The sequence below is a fragment of the Cucurbita moschata genome, unplaced genomic scaffold, assembly GCF_002738365.1.
Source record: "Cucurbita moschata cultivar Rifu unplaced genomic scaffold, Cmos_1.0 Cmo_Scf00008, whole genome shotgun sequence".
In the NCBI taxonomy this organism is placed as follows: Eukaryota; Viridiplantae; Streptophyta; class Magnoliopsida; order Cucurbitales; family Cucurbitaceae; genus Cucurbita; species Cucurbita moschata.
The window spans coordinates 2,700,268-2,721,841 of NW_019268524.1; the positions used below are offsets into that span (position 1 = coordinate 2,700,268).

The following is a 21,574-nucleotide window of genomic DNA, read 5'->3' on the forward strand; positions in this document are numbered from 1 at the left end:
TTGGCATTCAGGTATCCACTTCAAAAGAAACCTGTCTAAAACTATCTATAGGTCGTAGGGTCATGAGATGGATCCAAAAAAAACAGGGGATTGATTCATATATACATGTGCACGGCGCGTGTTGCCACACATTAATTTGAAATCTGCGTAACTTCACCCACATACCTCAATTTGTGTATCTTCAACCCGATAATATTATTATATTATGGTAATCATTCAAATTTTCAAAATTTTCGAGATGAATGTTAATAGAAAATCATACAAAAAAAAAAAAATCAAATATAAACCGTCTCACATACTAGACTACATTTCAAACTTGTAATTAAAATGCATAGAGATCAAATCTATTACTAGAAAATAAACATAGTTCCATTGCAATAAACAAACACAAGAGACCATAACTAACTTCAATACCATGGCGAATACACTGAGTCGGCATTTGAATACATCTCCAAGTCATTATTCATGATCTTATTCATAAGTAGTGTAGCTCTTTCTCTGGCTTTTGTGGATCCTCTCACAGATAGATCTGCAACGACGCCTAAAAACTCCGGGAACCTCAATGCGTCTCTCAAACAACCTTCACTCTCGTCGAACAATTGCAAAAGGATCTCGGTTGCACCTTCTTTACTCAACATACACCTCCCTTTCAACACATTGACCATTGAATAAACGATCCGATCGATTTTTATCAAAGCCCTCAACCCCTCCTCGAATCTAGCCAAGAGACCGAGAACAACAAGAGCAGTGCCAGCGAGATCCTCTCCACTGGTACTCTCCACTACGTCGACAAGAACCGAGATGGCTCCTGATCGAACAGCCACCGTGCAGTTTCCATGAAACTGGCCTAGTTCAGCTAGAGAACAGAGAAGGTGATGAGCAGCAGGAACACTAGGGACAGTAAGTGCTCTAACCAACAACTGTATGGTACCAGCTACCCCAAACTTAGCCTTGTTCTTGTCTAGCATTGCAAGACTACAAATCAATGAGGACGCTAACTTGACGGTCTCGGGCGAGCCCAAGGATATGAGCGTATTGAGATGGTAAATGGTTTCCATTGATGCAAGAAGCTTTTTCATGTCATTATTCAGAGAAAGATTGAAGAGAATAGACAGTGAAAGGGATTGGACGGTGGAGGAAGAGGATTTGGAGAGAGCTATAAGAATTGGAATTGATCCATCTACTTGTGCAAGCAAGTTCCTGTAGAGGGGACTAACCTGGGTAATGACAACCAAGTCTTTAAGAGCCTTTTCCTGAACGTCATGAGCGTCCGACCGAGCATCGGCTACACACTGGGTTATATTCTTATGTGCAGTTGCAACACTCATCGACCTCATGGACGATGATGATTGGAAAGATGCAACTGACATGATGCTCAAACAATCTTCAGGGAAAAAGCATGGACAATACAAGCCTAGAGGTTGAGAATGATCACAATATCTTGGCTCTAATATCAATTAGCATCCCTTTTTTCTAGCTAGTGGCTGGATTTTGGAAACATCATTGCGATGATACCAAAGTATGGTAAGGAATGTTCTAATAATAAACATAAATGGAGATAGAAAATGATCCAATCATCCAAGAACCAAGCCGGAGGTATAAAGAAATGTACCTTGTAGAATGATCCGTCCAAGGAGCTGAAAACAAGAAAGTTTAGTCACACAGCATAGTTGATTACTCCCCCAAACAAAGTAATCTATCATAAATAAGAATTGCCCTGGTTAGTATTTTATTTATCCCCTTCCCTCTCTACTCGAACCAACGTTGTCAACCATTTTGGTTTTCCATTTTAGCTCTGATCATGAAGTACAACTCCTCTCGAGTTCTCGGACGTGCAACATATTCTGTGTTGAAAAGAAGATAATGGATCATAATCAGAATGTCCGACTTTAAAGGGCAAAACACGTGGAGCTCAGGGAGACATACCAACACAAAACTGCGAAGGAATGAAAGGAAAAGATGCAGTAGGCTGTAGCATTATTAAAGAAGGAGCAAAATGTAAACAGAGTCAGAGAGGGAACTCACCAAGAGGATGATGAAGAGGAAAGATTTTGTTCCTTCCTGAGGGATGCCATCTCCATCAACAGCTGAGTTCGCTTGGGAATCTGATGAAATTTGCAGGACAAAGCCACGTGTTTATGATGCAGCAAAAAATCGTCTCAGACCGAAAATTCCATGTCACCGAGATAACATGGACACAATGAATTCTTGATCCCACCATAAACTATAACGAAGAAATTTTACTAGCTTCCCGACGAATTGAAAACCCATATGTCTAAGTAAAGAATTGAAAATCCAAGTCAAGATTTTATGTAACAGCCTAAGCCCACCACTAGCAGAAATTGTCCGCTTTAGCCCGTTACATATCGCTGTCAGCCTCAGTAGCACTACGGTTAGGGAGAGGTTTCCATACCCTTACAAGGAATGTTTCATTCCCTCTCCAATCAATATGGGATCTCACACTTTATTTTACTATTAGCAGGAATATAGCTTGAACAATGGAACCAATGGTGATATAAAGAGGCCTAGTCGGAAAGGGGACAAGATCAACCCAGAAATAGCCAATACAAATTCCAATCGGGATGATAAAACAAGTTTCACACTTATTATATATCAATAATGACCTGAACAGATGAAGACTGAAACTTTCGTGATGAAATAAAAAAGTTGGAAACAAACAATTTATGGAGGTATGTTCCAATCCATCAACTTATGGAAGAAACTGTCTTAAATAAAAGACATCTACTCCATCCAAAAAGAAAATAAAAGCAAAAAAAAAACTTAAGGAATGGTGCGCTGGTAAAGAGGCAATGCTCCCAAAGCCTCGCGTTCTGCTCTCTCCTTCTTTACCTGCAAAACATAAACAGAGAAAAAATTAAAAAGGAACTATAGCTTCATTAACACTGCTTTCTGCTGTTCAGTAAATACCCATATCCACAAAAAAATCGATACTAAATTAGATTGTTTAACTTAGCTAAACGAAGTCATCAGAAGAAATTAGGAGGATTAAAATAGGTCAACGGCGAAGTACAAAGCAACAGTAGGATGTGGCACACACAATCCCCAAAGGTATTCTAGACTAAGAAATATTCCAAGAACTCTTAGGAGTTGTAGTACTCAAACGATCCAGCATATCGCATAGAAGCTCTCTCTACTGATACACAGCAAATGAAAGTCATGAATCTTAAACAATCTGGCAATCAAATAGAAGAAACGAAGCAGATTAATTTGCAGTGGTCATTAAATAATCAAGATTCATTCTGTCACAGTTTCCATCCTCGCTTTCCCTCCATCCTCTTCAGCTAATAAAAATTTAAAAATCCAAACTAATGAAACCTAAAATTCTAATGCCCGACAAATAATGTTCATTTGTAGATGAAGTAATTTCACCGCGTTGGGTTACAATAAGAACAGATTAAGAATTCTTATTCAACCACAAACAAAGTCCTACATAAGATATGTATTTGCTTCAAAATAAAACATATTACCCTAAAGTTGATATTTATCTAGAACATGAAATCTGAAATCATGAAGAACAACAGAGAACAGATCGAGAAGCCTCAAAGGGGAAATTAGATCACGGTAGAAGTACATCAAAAAAACAATTGAGCTGAAAGTAGATAAACAGACGCCATTTGAGCTAACAGATGGTAAATAATATCAAAATCAACAACTCCTAAATACAGTTCAATAGGATACAAACTCAAGAACTACAACCGACACTACGATATAGAGCAGCTGCCTTATTTCTATGAACAAAGCCAGACATTTATTCACTAAAAATGACAAAGCAGGTGATATGAAATAATAGGACTTACAAGTGCCAGAATTTCCTGGAGATAGCTCCTGAATGGTGTTTGCATGGCCTGCCAAAAAGTTACAAATATTCAAATGAATAGCCATCTAATCATCATTTGGCTTGCTGCACTTAGTTTGGGAAAACCAATTAATCAAATATCATTACGAGATAAATTCCTGTGACCATAAAGAAACATAACCATCGAGTTCAACAATGGATCCCAACTACTGAGAATAGTGCACGTTCAACAACTATATTAAGACCATGTAGAATTAAGCCAAAACACATAAACACAACTTTGTGATAACACTTCTTCCTTCCCCACTCGAAGTGAAACCACTTCATTGAACAAATCGTAGCATTTAGGTATTCAATAATGATAAACAACCAACACATTTCTGTTTTTCCACGAGGCTATTAACTGATCTAAAGGGGAAATAAACAACCATAGTAGAAGAGAACCTGTAGATTATCAGGAAGATACTGATGCTTCATGGAAAGGTCCATGGCCCGCTTCAGACGCTGATTGCGCGCATCCACAATCTCCCTAGGGAGTCGATTCAAAGCCTCCTTCACATCAATATCGTAGTACGGATCGTACAGATCGTCGTATCGAAGTCCTAAAAATATTAATACAAGCCAAAATCAATCGCCATAGAGAAAAATTCGAAATCAACGCTAAAAGAAAGATCAACGCGCAACAAACAATTAGGTTTCTGTTTTTTTTTTTTTACCATAATTACGGAGGCGCTGGGTGAGCGCTTTCATGTGTTGACGAGCGAACCAGTTCTTCTTTGGGTCAATGAGCGACTGCAGAAAAGAAGCCATTTCGATCTCTCTGCTTCTCCCTCCACAAAAATTCTCTCTGATTTTCTCAGTGCCCACTTCGGCTTCGCCTTTCTCCGGTTTTCTGGAAGAATCGCCTGGTCGAGCTGTTTCCCTTGTAAGATTTTGCGACGGCTCCCAATTTGAGCCTTACAATTGGGCCGGCCTGTTAAGTATAAGGCCCAATATATGGCCCAACATCTTTTTGGACCCAAATTCCTCAACTGAGCGACCATAGAGATATCCACTAGGCAAGAAAGCTTGCCGTTTACATATTTTAATTTTCATCTTGTAAATTCATTCATTTATTTTTAAGGTGAAGGGATTGCCCGGAGAGATTTTTTGTTTTATTTTTTAAATTTATTCTCAACCATAATAATATCACAATAAATAAAAAATTAAAAAAACCGTTAAAAATATATATAGAACTATAGGTCTCAACCAACATAATTTCTAAAAAATTAAAAATAAAAATTTAATGTTATAACAAAGTCTTTTTAACAAATTATAACTATCAACAATAATAATTAAGACTATCAACAATAATAATTAAGGCACCCTTCCCACTTTTTATGTTAAACAAGAATTCCTTGCCCGAATGCAAGTTTTAGTGACTTGAAAATTCCTTGCCCGAATCCATGCGAGTCTTAGTGGGTCACGTCACGCTAGTTAATATATAAATCTGATAGATATTAAAAAAATCATCGACCAAACAACATTTAGTTTTATTTTTTTAAAAAAGTTTAACCATGGTTATAACATAGGATTAAGCCATTAGTTTTTATGATGGTAATAGAACTTAGTTATGCTCACATTCACACATATTTAACTCTTCAAACCAAATAAAATATAGAAATGAAAAGGATTAAGAAAAAAAAAAGGACAAGCTTATAGAAACAAGGATGAATAGCATTACTTGAAGATGAATCTGCAAGGGAACATCGACACAGCTCATCCAAACCAAAATAACTAAGGGAATAAAGACATTAGCTTTTCTTTTGAAAGTTATGGACATCATCAGCTCTTAAGTAACCTGAAACTAGGCATCATCCACGAACAAAATCTTTAAAAATAAATATTAAAAAAAAAGTATTAGAAAAATGCTGACCGTCCTCTCAAATTAAACACTTGTACCTGCAGGCCCCGCTGCCCTTGAAACCAGTTCAGTTCCATGAATAAAGAACCCTCCAATTGCAAGGGGAATTATTCAATTATTATTATTAGCTTATAAGACTCATATTATCACACTTCATGACTCCCTTGTAAACGCCAATTCAGTAGCTAAGGCAATGTGATCGCTGCCCCATTTCTGCAAAACAGTCCAAAAAAAAAAAAAAAAAAAAAAAAAGCAAGAAGTTAAGCTTCAAAAAGTGGTAACGATTCTTTAAAGAAACTCAAAGTAACGAGCAGTATCTTCAAGACAAGTTCAGGTGTTGCCACAGGGCGGTGCACGTGCCACGTGCCATTCATCGACACTGGTAGGGGTGAGAGAATCCCTGAAGGGGGTAATGAAGGCATACAAAATGATTTAAGAGAGAATAATTTCTGTTGGATGAAAGTGTCCCACGTTGGTTAATTTAGGGAATGGTCATGGGTTTATAATCAAAGAATACACTCTCCATTAGTATGAGGCCTTTTGGGGAAGCCGAAAGCAAAGCCATGAGAGCTTATGCTCAAAGTGGACAATATCATACCGTTATAGAGAGTCGTGTTCGTCTAACATGATATCAGAGTCATGCCCTAAACTTAGTTGTGCCAATAGATTGGCAAATTCTCGATGACTAAGATTTCAAAGGAGTCGAGTCTCGATTAAGGGGAGGCGTACTTTGTTCGAGGGGAGGTGTTGGATGAAAGTGTCCCACATTGGTTAATTTAGGGAATGAACATGGGTTTATAATCAAAGAATACACTCTTCATTGGTATGAGGCCTTTTGGGGAAGTCCAAAGCAAAGTCATGAGAGCTTATGGTCAAAGTGGACAATATCATACCATTGTGGAGAGTCGTGTTCGTCTAACAATTTCATCTATGAAAATTTTTGGGGCATCGAACCACTGAAGAACCTATCCCTAATGGACTTTTCTCCATGTCCCAGCAATTTCTACCCAGAAAAAGCAGAAAAATGCAAAACCAATTTCCATTATAACGATGAAAGCATAAAGGGCAATGCCACGTAAAAACAAAAGATCAAATCCAAACGAGAGAAGCCTGGAAAAAAAAATGCAAAAAGAAAACTTTAATTATTTTTGTTAGGAAACGGTAACCATTCATTGATATGATGAAAAAGGATATAAAAAGTTCCTATCTAAAACCGATAACAAAATACAGTAACACGATAGTTTGTAATTGAAAATAAAGAAGAATCCAGAAATTACTAGCCGCATTTGCAAGGACCTGAGAATGTTCAACGAACACCCATTTCCAAAACACTCCAATTCTTGAATTTTAAAACCAACTTTAAGCATATATATATATCTTACCTTTGTAGGAAATCCAGGAGTCAACTGCTGCATGACTTGTTTCTTTATAGGGGCAAGCGCCCTAACCGTCTGGAGACCTTCTGAACGCCTATGCAAATATTAAACAGAACGCGATGATATATATCGATAGATAGATAGATAGAAGAAAAAGAATCAGAAAGTGATGATTCTGAAATTATAATGAAGTCAAAGTACTAATTTGATAAATCAATTTCTAATATAGCCTATGCAAGTTCAAACAATACATCTTTTTTCCGGCAAAATACCTTAAATTCCAGATAAAAAAGGCACTACATTAATAAGATTCATCAACTTATGAAGTACTTTACCATATATAGTCAACAGTGCCCAGAAAACACCTATTGTAACTAGTCGCCAGGGGTTCTCCATTCAAGTCTCTGGTCCCGGAAAAGTCCTGCAAATATGCCATACTACAGAATCACGGAAGTGTTTCCAAAGGAAGAATACATTTAGGAAAAAGAAAAAGAATCATATCAAGTGGTTGTCAACATTTGCATTGGAGGAAAAGAAATATATTGATAGAATCTTCTACCTCAACTTCTGTATATGTGCTTCTAAGCTTTAGAGGGTGTTCGATTAAGGGACAGTCTGCATTGCCAGTTGCAGTTTCTATTTCCATGGGAGTCCATGATGAGCGATCATAAATAATATTTTCAACCTCAAAAGGCTTAGTATTCAAGCCTGGTAACAAAGCATCTTCAACTCCAGTGTGTGAATGGCCAACGGATTGATGAATCTCGGATGAAAAGGGATCGTCAACATCATGCAGAGCTGAGAGAAACGTACGATCATCCTCAGTTAAGCCTCCATCTAACGCGGCTACATCCTGCTCATCTGCGACTAAAACCTTAGGTCTCTCATCCACTGCTGCTGAGTGAATACTGAGCGAAGACAATGATGAGCCAGCTTCACTATTTCTAGCACTGTCAGCAATGGAGTTTTGGCGAGTAGATGTAAGAGGAGCATTCTCCGTGTCCAATAAATTTGTCGGTGAATCAAGCTGTGCATCATCTAAGATAATATTATCGACACTGTTTTTTCTTTCCTTGTGAAAATTGTGGTCTGTATCAAAACCATCTGTAGAAGATTTATGGTTGAAACGAGAGGTATGAACTTTCTCCATCTGTTGTTTCTCAGTTACATTCAAATGAAGTTCTTCAAGGTCAGTTCCTAAAGAAGATTCTAAGTCGCCGACTTTTTCACTGGTATGATCAACAGTAAACTCATCTTTAGGACATGTGATTGAACTTTCGTTGAAGCTGTCTATCTTTTCGCAGCCAGCTACATTTTTGTGGTCAAAAGAAGTACTATGCTGACTTTCCTTTTGCCCTTCAGAATGAAGAGTAATACCCTTCATTCCAAGTTGGAGATCGTTACAAGAATTATCAGATGCATCAAAGACACTGCAATTACTATCAGGGGGCAACGAGAGGTTCACCGGTGGAAGATGTGGACGATCTTGTTTCTGTGTGTCAGATATTGAACTATCTGGCTTCCTTTCAATATCTCTAGATTCTGACCTCAGTTGGAGAGGAACTGAAACATTGACAGTCTGAAGCCTGCACATTTGACAAGGTCTTAGTTTGATTTGTGCATAAACCACCTATCTTTACGACGGTCGCATTGCAGACTATCAGCCAGAGCAAAAATTACCGAGGATTATGATAGAGTGGTGAAGGTTGATGAATCTCAGCAGAAGCTTGACCTGAAACCTTGTCTCTGTCCAATCCAGACAAATCCAACTGTAATAGAGTGAAAATACATTGATTATAGGATTTCTGCCAGACATCTTAACTATTAACATGGAGACAACCCTTTAAAAAGTTTTACCTTTTGTTCCGTAATGAAGTTATATAATGCACTCTGCAATTAAAAAAAATATATTATTACTGTAATCGTATTAAAGAAAATTAAAATTAAAGACATCAAAAGATCAAACTGCATCACACATTTACTTCAAGGGACTAATAAGAATGCGCAACAAGATAACCTTTGGTGTACAGTTAAAATCCCCGCAGAGAACAATCGGAGCATTGTTCCAGAGTTTTGAAATGGAAGCAGCCTTCTCCAAGAGAACCCTGACCTGTTTACAAGTAACATAAAAGCTAAGCTTACAAAAGCGATCATGAAAAGATTTGTAACTTGACATGATAGCTATACAGAGGGCCTAATGCATGCCCCCATACATCTTCACTGGAGCTTTAGAATTGCATTATGAGGAAAACTTTTACAGCATAATGCTGACTTGCAGTATCAAGGACTAATAAGGAGCAGCAACTGTACTGATCTATCTACTCTATCTGATAAAGAGAATAGAATCTGAGAATCAGAGAATACCTGGCCAAGCTTGATTTCTCCTCTTTTAGGGTTGTACAGGACATGTATATTACATATTACAACTTTATTGAGATTTGATACGCTGCAAGGATAAAGGGGAAGAAAAAAGAACAAATATCAAGGGAGCTCTAAATTAATTCTAAAGGAAAAATCATGAAATGAAAGATCAAATGTTTAATTAACCTAAATAATTAATACCATTGTTCATGAAGCTTCCTCAAGACTAATTAACTTAAAGACAGCAAAGAGAGCTTAATAGCAAAAGATAACTCCTAATTTACCTAACTGGTGGAGTAACTGAATTGTCAGCATTGTCCTGACTCTGCTGTTCAACAAAAAATACTACTGAGCAACAAATTATTAAATGCAAGTGATAATCAATAAAAAACCGGTCAATGAATTTAAATTAAAATAGATACATACACATAAATTCATGGTTGAATTGATATGAAACAAGACATCTCAATCATGCAAAGTGGACTTCATTTAGTCTTAGATGGTTACAAATTTTGGGTGGATCATAATCTAGACTTTAAGATTACATAGTGGTTAACTATGGTCATAAAATATGAAAGGTCGAAGTGTTTTCGTAAAGAAGACTTGGAAAATGTAACAAATAGAGCATTTGTGCTTTTTTTTAGCTAAGGGCTAAGTTTTTTGCAAATCTTTGTAGTTTAGATTGCATGTTTAGAATCATTCAAGCATGACATGATCGATCCTACTTGTGAGTGATTCGTATATCAAACAAGTGTTCTTGCCTTGAGATATTTGATCAACAAGATAATCTGAATCTCATTTTTCCTTGGAGTGATTCCTCGTTTTGAGGTTCTTGGATATATTTAGATCAAAAAGTCTTATTCTTAAATAGGGTTGTTAGATCAAATTCCAAAGAGTTGCAATCATTTGGAATGAAATCAACTTGCTTTGAGAGTGTTAGCATTTGCAAACCAGGGGTTTGCATATTCAAAGCGTTTATGAGGATTCTTAAATTCAACTGGCTAGCATTACCATATCAGTAGGCATCAACATGTCTACATTAGGATGGACGTGTGCTTCGGATATATTTAATACAAACATACACAAACTAGATCACACAACACAACCAAATTTTTTACACTAGATGAAGCAAGCAGAATATGATGTACACCTCAAGAACACATATCTGGGCAACATTGTCCCGAAGTCCAAGTTTATTGAACTCAATATACTCCTCGTGAAGAAGCTTGAACCTATGAACAAAATCATAATATCAAATTTCAGAACACTTCAACAGAACAAACTTCGCAAATGTGTACCGGATATTTTATCCTTCAATTGCAACTTTTTATGTGCTTTATTGTTACTTCCATTTTTCTTCCTCCTTTATGGAGTTCGTAATTTTCGAGATTTAGTCTCTTTTCATTATATCAAGGAAAAGTTTTGTTCTTGTTCAAAAAACAAACTAAAATAATTACAGTATTTTGAGATGACATCTGAACAGAATCCTAATCATGACAGAGTTACCTGTATCAGTTTACAGCAAATGACAGCTACAAAATTTCCCAGTGCCCATTTCATAAAGCAATACGAGGAATCTTAACAACTTAGACAGTCAGTTCAAAAAATCTAGTGCGTGCATAACAACACAAACCATGAATTGAAATCCTAAATTATATGACATTAATTAAAAAGAATGCAGTAAGGTTGTATCACATGTAATCAAAATGAGGGCTCCATACAAGTATCCGACACTTCTGCATCTTAACAGGATGATGTTAAAATTCTTTCTAACTACTGCCTTAATAACCTGTCCCCCCGCTTTTGAGACTAAATAAGCTAAATACTGCATACAACAAAAGGTTCATAAATAATTATTAATGAATCTCAATACCTTGATACTCGCCAAAAGATTGCACAACCATCAACTGGAGGTCCAGTACGCATCTACACCTTAATCAATATATAATCAGACTCTCAACAAGAACCTTAGAACTATTTCAATCAAACAATCAGGCAAGAGCCAAATTTTCAGAGAATTCCACGTTTCTATTGTGATCATCATTCCATTATATTAAAATTTAAGATTCGACTTGCACTTATGCTGCAAATTAAAATATTCATTACACACAACTAAAACTGTTCCTCCATCTAAAAAGAATTTTAAAAAATAAAATGGGATGGGGACCTTCTGTTTTATTTTCTCAGACATATTTGTTACATTAAATAATTACTAGTGATAAAGATATTATACCATCCATTACTATATGATACTTTGAGATCTTAACTGACCAAAAATGGTGAGCAACTATGCTCATTCATAATTGACTGCTGGAAAATCACAAAAAAGATGGAAAATCAAAGGTTCTTTCGGGAAAAGAATCCTTGACCAAAATTAAAAAAAAAAAAAACGACAATCCTACTGTAAGCTAACAACTATGTGCACCAAGAAATAACAATTTTGAAATTACAATCTCATCTCATGTAACAACCAAATGCAGAAAATTTTTGTTGTTTGGAGTAGATAATGCACAACCCACGAAGACCTCTAGAAAATTTTTGGCAACAATATATTGAAATTTTTGAAAATTCCAAGCTTACCTTCCAAATTCCACTGAACCCACGAAGTTTCAATGCTTCCTCTAAGTCAGGGAATCTATCAACCTCCTGGGAAAAATTTTGTACACAGTGTGGCCATATATGAGTAAATTAAAGGTAAAATGGTATTAAAATAAAAATAGAAATGTAAAATTCCTCGTCAACACCAAGCACAATTACATGCACAAGCCACTATATAAAGAACTGAATGCATGTTTAACAAGCCTGGACATTAGACAAAAAAAAAAAAAATCAGAAATGTCAATAGATTGATAGCTAACAAAATAAATAAAGTATATCATATCAAATAACCCAAAGTTGTAACAGGTATATACAAAAGATTGAAATATGTCCAACATTTTGCAAAAATGAATGGAGAGCCTCTCGAGGATTCAAAATTTAGAATACCAACTCATGACAACTTTGAAATTTCAATTTCTTCTAATGATCTTTCAAGCCATACACTAAAGTATGATGAAGGTTAAATGAAGAGCAGAGGCATAACACTCGTGTTGGAATCTTTGAATAATCGCATACCAAACAAGTGAAAAAAAATCCTCCTTAATATTATGCCCTGCCGCTAAAAGAGTTCCAGGAACATTAATCAGTTCACTAATAAGTTTGAGCTCTCTCTCTTCCTCATACACCAATTCTTTTGATTGCTACGTCAAATTGTCGAAGACACTAATGTAAATCATTCGGGCAGAAAAGGATATCCTTACAATCCATGTCAAACCACTGACTGCAAATACAGAAATCTTAACGTCTTTCACTTTCAATATTGACAGTGTTTTTATCACATGGAATTTAGTCTATCTTTTCCTTTTTTTTTTTTTTACAAGAAATAAAAATTCAAAAAACAGAGTTTGCAAAGTTTGAACTTCAAATGAAATTAAGACAAAATTAGTGTCCAGTCACAACACTTGTAGACAAGGTACCTGGCATATTTTAAACCATAACTATATGTCAAGAGAAGGCATAATATACATCTACCATTACCTGAAAGCACATTATGTCAGTAGACCATAATCCAAGCTCAAACAATATATTATTTTTCCTCCATTCCCAATCCAACATGTAATGGGGAATATGATGGTAGAGCTTTTGCTTGTGGTCCATGGCAAGGTAATCGGCTAAGATGTTGTATGAAAGAATTGTAAACCTCTCTGTACAACACCAAAACAAAAACAAATAAATAATTGTAGCAGAATAATTTGGGTCTTCCCCGTCAGGTCAATGATTCTATAGCATGGGCATTCATTCTATTGCATGGGCAAAGCAAACAGTCAATGGGATAATGGTTGGAGATACTTTTTGAAGATATGGCTTATGAGAACAGGATTATTTGAGTGGCGGAGTGAATTTTTGGTGGTCTGGTATATCATTAATTTTCTGGGCTTCTGCTGAAGCATCCCAGATAAGACCCTTTTTTTAAAAAAAAAAAAATCCTTTTCTTCCTTCCCCGTCCCTAATCAATCCGTTCCTCTAATTATTATCAGCATGCATAGGACGTCAATAAAATCATCTTAAACGTCAAATTGCGCGAAATAAACTGTCGGTAGATAAAGTGAGTGGCAACTCCTTACAAATGGTATTGGAACCTCCTAAAAAGTTGTCTAAATCATCCATTGTTCAGGGTTCAAAGATGCAGCTGAAAACTTACAATGAACCGAACTTACTCATAGACTTGCACTAAAAAAGGAACGACTTCTTTATCTTTTAATGCAAGCGAACAAATCCAATTCTATACTCCGATTCACATGTCAAACCTATCGAACTTCAAAAAATTAATCTGAAATTCTACCCTTCAACCGTTAAAGTGAACTACTGATATGTAAGTGCCCAACACTCGGAGTGTTTTAGTCTCCCCATCCTTATGGTAACTACTGAACTCCAGTAAAGAACTTACTGAAAACTTTGAAAACTAAAACAAGCGTCAAGTTCCCTTTACGTATTCAACAGAAGGAAGAGAAAGCAAATTACCGCAAGTAGCTGGAGGAGGTGTCCTTGCATAATCCCAATGGCGGAAATCTAACGGCTTCGGAGGTCGAGGTCGAAATTGCTGCGGCGTACGAACACCTTGATTTTGATGAAAAGGCGGTGGCTGCTGGTTGTAAGTGTGAGGATAAGGTCCCCGATACTGATGCCTTTGAGTGTGAGCTGGAGCCTGTCGGAATTGGTGATTTCCACCAAAAGACGGAGGTCTAGGATTCTGAGGTGCAGCATACGATCCCGCATTGTTCACAAAGCCACCTCTCTCTCCTTGACGGAACCCTAGGTTGGACTCCCGAACAGACTGGAAATGAGAATCACCGCTGACGAATTGACCTCTACCGCCAGAATATGGCCGTTCCGACGAGAATCCTCTGCCGCGTCCGGACCGGCCACCTCGGTACTGCAAACCGGAAAAATGAAGTTACCGTTCAACATAGAAAAGAATAGATCCTTCTAAAATGACATTACCAACGGGAAGCTGTAACATACAGGAGGACGAGAAGACATGGCAGCAGATGTGTCGGCGGCGGCAGTGGCGGTGGATACGGCGGCGGACAGTTGATGGAGCGGAGGAGGAGGAGTAGCAGCGCGCCTCATTGAATGGCGGGAGAGAATGTGAAGACTCGGGGACGAATCTTTCACTTTTAACTATTTCCTACAATCAAAGGCAAACATTTTAAACCATAGCCAATTATAACTGCATATTCTATATGATCCAAATGGACGGTCGAGATTTGATCGTGGAGAGCCCCGGGGAACTGCAGATTACGACTCTCGCTTTTTCAGCCGTTTGATCTAATCGTACTGATCAGCGTTTTCATGGGTTCGATCAAATTGCACGCATCTCCCATTAACAAAATATATGTTAAATTACCATTGTAGGCTTGCCATCTAAGTTATTTTAAAATTATTGTTATATAACTTTTTTTAGAATTCACGGTAAACAAAGCATATGAAATGAATGAGAGTTTACTATGAGTGTAATGGAATAAGCCTGTCTGGTTGTGAGACCGACTGGTCGAACAGAGACGAAAGTCGGCCATAGTGATTCGGGAGTTCCGTGTGAAAGGGCTCTCGCTCAACGGATCAAAAGGTACGTCAGGGATAACATGCTGATGACTCCCAAGAGCTCTTATCGACGGAGTCATTTGGCACCTCAATGTCGACTCATTACATCCTGGAGTTGAAGAATCCCAAGGATTCGGTTGTTCGCCGATTCAAGTGGTACGTGAGTTGGGTTTAGAACGTCGTGAGACAGTTTGGTTCCTCTGCCATCAGCTTTCTTAGAAGGAATAGCTTTCCATGGCGGACTCCACGTAATTCCTTGACACAAAGGAATGGAGCCAATCAAGGGCAGGTTTCCTATCAATCAGAGCCCGCCACTCTTTCTTTGGATATATCATAGAACGTATCCATACGAGTAGGAGACTCAGACGAGTAAATGATCGAGTCAACTACTCCATTCGTCAGCCGTTTTGCGAGTTGAATAATTCAACAAAAGAAAAAAATGATGATTAAATTAACAAATATATATATATATATATATATCTAAACTTTGCTATATAACTTTTAAATATATGAATTTTTTATAAAAAAAAAACTCTTTTTATTTTCTATGAAAATCGTTAATTTTTAAAATTGTTTAGAAATATCTTTTAAAATAATGTTTTTAAAATACCATTACAAATGTTTTATTAATATCTTTAAATCTTCGAAATATTTCAAAAATATTATTAGTGTAAAAACATAATATCACGTTTTTTAAATATTTATGAACTTTTTAAAAAATATATTAATACTTTTAAACTTAAAAAAATATTTAAAAAATTGAAGAGGAAGATAAACTATAGAGGGTAAAGTTTTTATTATTTTTTTAAACTTAATGTTATTTTTAGAAATTTACCGTTCTTTTTTAAACATGGTACTTACCTAAGGTATTTTTTAAAATGGTAAAAAAAAAGTCAAAATGTATTAATAAAATTCTTTAATATTTATATTCTTAAACGTATTATTTTCAATACACTTAAATATTTGAGGGTATTTTTTTAAAAATAAACTACTAATGTTTTTCATAAAAAAAAAATAATAATAAACGATTTAAAGTTTAAAAGTACTATTGAAATAAAATATAAATTTTAGAGATATTTATATTAATTTATTAAAAAATATACATATATAATAACGATTATAATGAGTATAAATTCTAACCTTTGTACATTAAATCCGAATAAATGGTATGTATTTAAAGAAAGATAATCCAATAATAAATTAGTAGATAAATGATATTTCAATAAAAGTAGAATTAAAAAATAAAATAAAATGGATAAGATACGCAGGACGCCAAAAACATTTCGCAATCCAGCAATTTTATATTTATTATAATAATTTGGACCAAATTAAAAGATTAATATTTTAATTTAATAAAAATAAAAAAACAAATCAAAATCGGCGCCTCACCTCCCAAACGCCAATCTATCATCAGCTATCGATTTCATCAGAGACGAAGGAGAAGAAGGAAAGGAAGGGAAGGGAAATTATCTTCTCCGGCGAAAGAGGATGTCATGTTGTTCGTCCTTATCGGCGGCTCCTACATCCATGTCCTTGATTTCGAAGCGCAAATTCATGAGATCTGTTAATAAACATGTGATCGTTTCCATGAATTCTCGCTTCAGAGCTTCTGCCGAAGTTCCTGATTTTCTTCCTGCCGATTGGTACGCACACAAACTTCGAGAATTCCGATTTTCGCTGATTCGCTTTTTGTTTCCGAGTTTTTGCGTAGAATTAATCGAGATTAGATTTGATTCTAGAGGAATGGGAAATGATTTTGTTCATGTTCAATTATGAATCGATGTATTTAAGATTTTCAATTAACTTCGTGTTTTTATCCAGAAATATGACGCGACTGTGTTTCTAATGACCTTGAAATTATTGAGTTCGACAAATTGAATGTTTGGTTTCCATAAGGCTCTCTTTGGGCTATTGTGGAAAATTCCTTATTTCTGTATTGTTCGCTGATGTTGAAGTTTCTAAGAACAAATGTTTGCTTAGGAATCAAATTCCTTATCCATTAGGTTGTCGATGAGTTTGGCGGTGTTGGAATTCATATTCCTGCTTTATTTTATCCTTTCATTCTCACAGCCAAACAGTTTCATGAAACTATGTGCGACTTTGGTAGGTTTGGGATGACTCTATCTATCACAGCTTAAGCCCACCGCTAAACAGATATTGTCCTCTTTGAGCTTTCCTTTTCGGATTTTCTCTCAGGTTTTTTAAAAGGCGTTTGTTAGAGAGAGGTTTCCACACTCTCATAAAAACATGTTTCGTTCTCCTCCCCAACCAATGTGGGATCTCGAAACTCACACCCCTTCAAGGCTCAGTGCCTTGCTGGCACTCGTTCCCATCTCCAATCGATGTGGGACCCCCAATTCATCCATTCAGGGCCCTGCGTCCTGGCTGGCACCTCATGTCCACCCCCCTTAGGGGTTCCGCCTCCTCGTTGACACATCACCCAGTCTTTGGCTCTGACACCAATTGTAAAGCCCAAGCTTCCCGCTAACAGATATTGTCCTACTTGGGCTTTCCCTTTCGGGCTTCTTGTCAAAGTTTTTAAAATACGTCTGCTAGGGAGAGGTTTCCATACCCTCCACACCCTTATAAAGAATGTTTCATTCTCCTCTCCAATCGATGTGGGATCTCATAGATTCTATTACCGAAACATTTGTTTGGTAGACAAGTTTTTAATATACTATTTCATGTTATTGTTTTCAAATTTCTGTTACTTGATCACCCTAAATATTTTATTCTCTTTGGCAGGCATCAAGCACACAAGAAGAATCCTCTAGGTCCAAGTTTACATGTAACTGTTCACCTATGCAAGTTAGTACTAGATATTGTAATTGTTTCTCTGTCAATATCTTTATCTTGAAACTTCCTATATATAGTTCACTGCAGAGGAAGCTATTCAACGCCAGCTAGATGCACTGAGGTACAATGATCGACCCCATCAAGATTATGGAATTGAGGTCATGTACCAGGTAGTGTGCACTGTGAAGGCTCTTCATGTCTTCATATTCATGTTTGTGTAATGACACAGTGGCCTATAAACTAAACATCTCTCAATAAACGACAGTTTGCTGGGTTCGATCCTCTTCAAAGGTCGACATATTTCGGTCCCTTCTTCGATTTGGGACAGGTATAGTGTGAAACTTCAACAATTTATATGAGCAATACTGTATCTGCTCATTCTTTTCTTGATTTGATGCATTTTCTGACAGTGCAGTTTGAAAGATTCAGACGGGTATTCCACCATTCGGCGTATCGTGTCTTGCTCGGCCATAAAGAGAGAAAGATCTTGAGCAGTTTGATTGTAGAGGAGGTAAAACAGCCTCCATATTGAGCTTGATTGACTCCTATGTCTAGTAGCTAACTTTTGAGTACTTCCTTTGCCAGTAAATTTATGTACTGTAAAATAATATCTTGTGGATTTACAAACTCCGAAACAGAATCGATTCAAGCAGCGGGTATGGATACGAGGTTGTCGCCCGAAGGAAGAAGAAATATTTCAATTCACTATGGTTCAGGTTAGGCTATGTCATTTTGAATTGGTTGTGATCGTTAGTAGTCTGCTCAGAATGTTATATCACTATACTTTATGCTAATGGAATTCATATTATCATTAGATTGATAATTTCTAAAACTTGGATGATTATTGGCAGAGGGTTGGCGGCTCGTGGGATGGGTATTGGCTTACAGAAAGTGTGCTTAACGATGGAGATGCATTTAGTGGAGGCTTAGCCTACTAAGGAAAAGGATGGCTTCGCTCAAATTGGGTGACTGGTTAGTAAATTTAGCATAATGTTGTTCAATTTGTATATTTGAAATGTATATCATAGGTCTGTATTATAATTTGAACCTTTGTAAGATCATAGAACTTAGAATTTGTATATATTATTTACATGGTTTCGTTCTACTGCTTCTACCTTTGACGGTCTCTCTCCCTCCGTCGAGTGCATGTGATTAGGATGTTCTTGTGCTAAGTTCGGTTGGTCGAGTTTTTTAAGTTTATACCTTTGACAGTCTCTCTCTCCCTTTGTGTGTATGTTCGAGTGCATGTGGTTAGGATGTTCTTGTGTTAAATTGAGTTGGTCGATTTTTTAACACTCCCATAAGCAAATATGACTGAATACAAAACAAACCGGTAAATTGAAATGTTTATATAAAACTTAATTCTATGTCTAAGGAATTCTGAACTTTAGATTTTCAATTTTATGTTTATTAAGTTTGTGAATTGTATCAAATAGGTCGAGAATCTAGTGGACACCATTGAAATTTTGGGCATAAATTTGAAAATTGAATAACCTATGGAGCACTTTTTGGCACTTCTAAAGTTTAAAAATCAAATATACACACTAAACTTGAAATGTTAAATACTAAACTTGAAATTTAACCTTATAAAAATAAAAATAAACGGGTTGTATTACCATAACGTGAGCAAAAATGTTGTTTTGCAACAAAAAAATACACCATCACACACAGTGACATTCTTATGTAAAGGAAATAGAGCTTCATTTGGTGGAGCCATCACCAAATATATTCGACATTATTCCAGCAGTTCAAATTTCCACTGCCTTAGATATACAAGAATGCCAATGCCATCATATCATATGGCAACCTAGAGACCAAAAAAATGACACCAAGCACTTGTGAAGTTCTTACCTGGTTTATCACAGCCAAGCTTTTACATATACAGTCAATTGGGAATCAAAAAATAGCTTAGCACTCGAGAAAGTGAACCACAAATCCTCAAGCTCAGAACCAACCAAGTACTAGAATTAAACTGCCTTTGTAGGCCATGTAGCTTGAGCAGACATGATTATTCCTACAATTACACCAAATAGCCCGAGTGCGCTTCCAAAGATCTCGATCACAAGAATCTTTACAAAAAGGGATGAGTTTTGGGCATCAGACAATGCACAACTGCTTCCAATAACCCCTACGCATAACCTATACCAAAAAAAGATATCTTCCGATTAAAATTTCAGTTCGTACGTTTTTCGTTCTATAAAAGAGGTCATGAGAGCCTAAAAAGTATCTTTAATGGGTCTTGAACTTTCAATTTTAGGTCTTATAGGTAATTGATATGTTCAACAAAAACTAGTTAATGATATAAAATTTTGAATTTTATGTCTAAAAGAATTCAAAACTTTCCATTATTGAATAAATCAATAACCTGTTAAATGCAAAATTGGAAATTCAAGAACCTATTAAACATAAAATTTATATTTTAAGAATTTACTAGACGTTTTTTAAAAATCATGATCTGTCAGACACTTGTGACACTTGTTTATGAATCTGAATATTTAGAACTAAATTTGTAATGTTCAAGAACAAATAGACTATGAATCTCAATATTTAGAACTAAAATTTGTAAGGGCACAAACCCGCAAACCAGGTTGGCGAAGCCCACAATAATTCCAGAGGCAAAAATTGAATATCCTGCTCTTAGGGACTCAGGAGCATAAATTTTGGATGCTGGAACACTGTCCAGTTTTGTCTGTAGGATGATGGCCACAATGACACCATATATGGCCACGGCTTCACAGAAAATTACGCTGAAATAAAATAAAGAATCATTCATAAAAACAGTCCAGATTTCAAGGTAATCACCAGATTCTTGTTAACCAAACGTTAATACTGATACTATGGATGCTGAAGAAATTTAATATACTGCACAGATAGAAAAGTAGAAGAGGTCTGAATTATATCCAAATTCTACAGCCTAGACAGAACAATCTCCTAATACTTTCTATGACTAAGCTTAAACAACAATTGATCAATCGGTCACCACGAATCAATTGAAAACCTCGCCGTAATTACAGTTCGATCTTCCCCAACCAAGCCAAAAAAACAACTCTATGAAGACTGAAGAGGAATACTGAGAAATTAATGCATACTCTAACTCGACAGACTACAGACATCCAAGGAAATGTTAAATCGAGTTCAGAAGAATCCAAACAGGACCTCTTACCTAATTAGATTCTTCGAGGTAATACGCGGAGCTTTAATTGCAGCACCGATCAAACTGCTTCCGGTTATGTAGATCCCCCTGAGATAACGGCAATCCGCAATTAGAGAAAGAAAGCGCCGCAACAATGAAAGATAGAGCTCCGATCAGAGCTCGACAAAGAGTAACCCTAGCATGGAAAATAAAACGAAAACTGAGCTTGAAGAAGGATAAAATGGAATACCAGGCAGCTCCGAGGACGGAGACGCCGATGGCTATGGCAATGCCGACGGCGGAGAAGGTGTAGGGAGAGATTCTGACGAGCGCGTGTGACCAAGAGCGTAGATCTCCCGCCATATTCGAGTAGGACATTGTGGATCGTTGTTTCTGGTGAATGTGGGAAGGGAATTGTTCTGAATCGTCGTTGTCTTTTTTATTCTTGATGAATGATTCCCCCAGCACTGCTGGACGTGATTCCTTGAGTTTATATTCGGGTTCATTTTTATTTTTTAAGATTAAATTATAATTAATTAATTAATTAA

General features: G+C 36.4%; 5 protein-coding genes across 8 annotated transcripts; 1 reads left to right on the forward strand and 4 right to left on the reverse strand.

Annotated features, from left to right (window-relative positions):
• Positions 1 to 225: 225 nt before the first annotated feature.
• Positions 226 to 2,252, reverse strand: LOC111446030 (U-box domain-containing protein 1-like). Of its 3 annotated transcripts, XM_023084650.1 has the most exons (3): positions 2,026 to 2,252; positions 1,927 to 1,936; positions 226 to 1,844 (listed from the first exon to the last, which is right to left on the reverse strand). In XM_023084650.1, exon 3 carries the CDS (start codon positions 1,368 to 1,370, stop codon positions 408 to 410), a length of 963 nt encoding a protein of 320 aa, XP_022940418.1. In that variant the 5' UTR covers positions 1,371 to 1,844; positions 1,927 to 1,936; positions 2,026 to 2,252; the 3' UTR covers positions 226 to 407. The 3 variants fall into 3 exon arrangements, with proteins under 3 accessions (XP_022940418.1, XP_022940417.1, XP_022940416.1); XM_023084649.1 differs by lacking the exon at positions 1,927 to 1,936; XM_023084648.1 differs by having other exon boundaries at positions 226 to 1,936.
• Positions 2,253 to 2,569: 317 nt separating this feature from the next.
• LOC111446033 (cytochrome b-c1 complex subunit 7-2) lies at positions 2,570 to 4,760 on the reverse strand. Its single transcript, XM_023084654.1, has 4 exons — positions 4,534 to 4,760; positions 4,262 to 4,419; positions 3,819 to 3,866; positions 2,570 to 2,850 (listed from the first exon to the last, which is right to left on the reverse strand). The coding sequence occupies exons 1-4, from the start codon at positions 4,625 to 4,627 to the stop codon at positions 2,782 to 2,784; spliced, it is 369 nt and encodes a 122-aa protein (XP_022940422.1). The 5' UTR covers positions 4,628 to 4,760; the 3' UTR covers positions 2,570 to 2,781.
• Positions 4,761 to 5,512: 752 nt separating this feature from the next.
• LOC111446028 (carbon catabolite repressor protein 4 homolog 6) lies at positions 5,513 to 14,690 on the reverse strand. 2 transcript variants are annotated; one of them, XM_023084645.1, is made up of 15 exons: positions 14,519 to 14,690; positions 14,018 to 14,429; positions 13,034 to 13,200; positions 12,038 to 12,103; positions 11,331 to 11,383; positions 10,608 to 10,689; positions 9,742 to 9,782; positions 9,461 to 9,542; positions 9,114 to 9,206; positions 8,954 to 8,986; positions 8,777 to 8,865; positions 7,656 to 8,682; positions 7,432 to 7,517; positions 7,103 to 7,190; positions 5,513 to 5,933 (listed from the first exon to the last, which is right to left on the reverse strand). In XM_023084645.1, exons 1-15 carry the CDS (start codon positions 14,624 to 14,626, stop codon positions 5,874 to 5,876), a joined length of 2,487 nt encoding a protein of 828 aa, XP_022940413.1. In that variant the 5' UTR covers positions 14,627 to 14,690; the 3' UTR covers positions 5,513 to 5,873. The 2 variants fall into 2 exon arrangements, with proteins under 2 accessions (XP_022940413.1, XP_022940412.1); XM_023084644.1 differs by having other exon boundaries at positions 9,742 to 9,785.
• A 1,770-nt stretch (positions 14,691 to 16,460) lies between these two features.
• LOC111445882 lies at positions 16,461 to 19,019 on the forward strand. The gene is made up of 7 exons (XM_023084409.1): positions 16,461 to 16,740; positions 17,843 to 17,885; positions 17,971 to 18,063; positions 18,159 to 18,221; positions 18,309 to 18,404; positions 18,532 to 18,609; positions 18,745 to 19,019. The coding sequence occupies exons 1-7, from the start codon at positions 16,586 to 16,588 to the stop codon at positions 18,829 to 18,831; spliced, it is 615 nt and encodes a 204-aa protein (XP_022940177.1). The 5' UTR covers positions 16,461 to 16,585; the 3' UTR covers positions 18,832 to 19,019.
• Positions 19,020 to 19,526: 507 nt separating this feature from the next.
• LOC111445862 (V-type proton ATPase subunit c''2) lies at positions 19,527 to 21,512 on the reverse strand. Its single transcript, XM_023084382.1, has 4 exons — positions 21,277 to 21,512; positions 21,057 to 21,134; positions 20,470 to 20,640; positions 19,527 to 20,032 (listed from the first exon to the last, which is right to left on the reverse strand). Exons 1-4 carry the CDS (start codon positions 21,402 to 21,404, stop codon positions 19,861 to 19,863), a joined length of 549 nt encoding a protein of 182 aa, XP_022940150.1. The 5' UTR covers positions 21,405 to 21,512; the 3' UTR covers positions 19,527 to 19,860.
• Between the last annotated feature and the right edge of the window lie 62 nt (positions 21,513 to 21,574).

Excerpts from the sequence above, each read along its gene's own strand:
- LOC111445862 (XM_023084382.1), bottom strand. The coding sequence starts at position 21,404 with ATGTCCTACTCGAATATGGCGGGAGATCTACGCTCTTGGTCACACGCG. Across the intron at positions 21,135-21,276 it reads TCCGTCCTCGGAGCTGCCTG|GGGGATCTACATAACCGGAA; the intron begins GTATTCCATTTT and ends CCGTTATCTCAG. Across the intron at positions 20,641-21,056 it reads ACCTCGAAGAATCTAATTAG|CGTAATTTTCTGTGAAGCCG; the intron begins GTAAGAGGTCCT and ends ATTTTATTTCAG.
- LOC111446033 (XM_023084654.1), bottom strand. The coding sequence starts at position 4,627 with ATGGCTTCTTTTCTGCAGTCGCTCATTGACCCAAAGAAGAACTGGTTC. Across the intron at positions 3,867-4,261 it reads ATCTTCCTGATAATCTACAG|GCCATGCAAACACCATTCAG; the intron begins GTTCTCTTCTAC and ends ACTTTTTGGCAG. Across the intron at positions 2,851-3,818 it reads TCCAGGAAATTCTGGCACTT|GTAAAGAAGGAGAGAGCAGA; the intron begins GTAAGTCCTATT and ends TATGTTTTGCAG.
- LOC111446028 (XM_023084644.1), bottom strand. The coding sequence starts at position 14,626 with ATGAGGCGCGCTGCTACTCCTCCTCCTCCGCTCCATCAACTGTCCGCC. Across the intron at positions 14,430-14,518 it reads CCATGTCTTCTCGTCCTCCT|TACCGAGGTGGCCGGTCCGG; the intron begins GTATGTTACAGC and ends TCCGGTTTGCAG. Across the intron at positions 7,191-7,431 it reads GGCACTGTTGACTATATATG|GCGTTCAGAAGGTCTCCAGA; the intron begins GTAAAGTACTTC and ends ATATTTGCATAG.
- LOC111445882 (XM_023084409.1), top strand. The coding sequence starts at position 16,586 with ATGTCATGTTGTTCGTCCTTATCGGCGGCTCCTACATCCATGTCCTTG. Across the intron at positions 16,741-17,842 it reads GATTTTCTTCCTGCCGATTG|GCATCAAGCACACAAGAAGA; the intron begins GTACGCACACAA and ends TCTCTTTGGCAG. Across the intron at positions 18,610-18,744 it reads TTCAATTCACTATGGTTCAG|AGGGTTGGCGGCTCGTGGGA; the intron begins GTTAGGCTATGT and ends GATTATTGGCAG.
- LOC111446030 (XM_023084649.1), bottom strand. The coding sequence starts at position 1,370 with ATGTCAGTTGCATCTTTCCAATCATCATCGTCCATGAGGTCGATGAGT.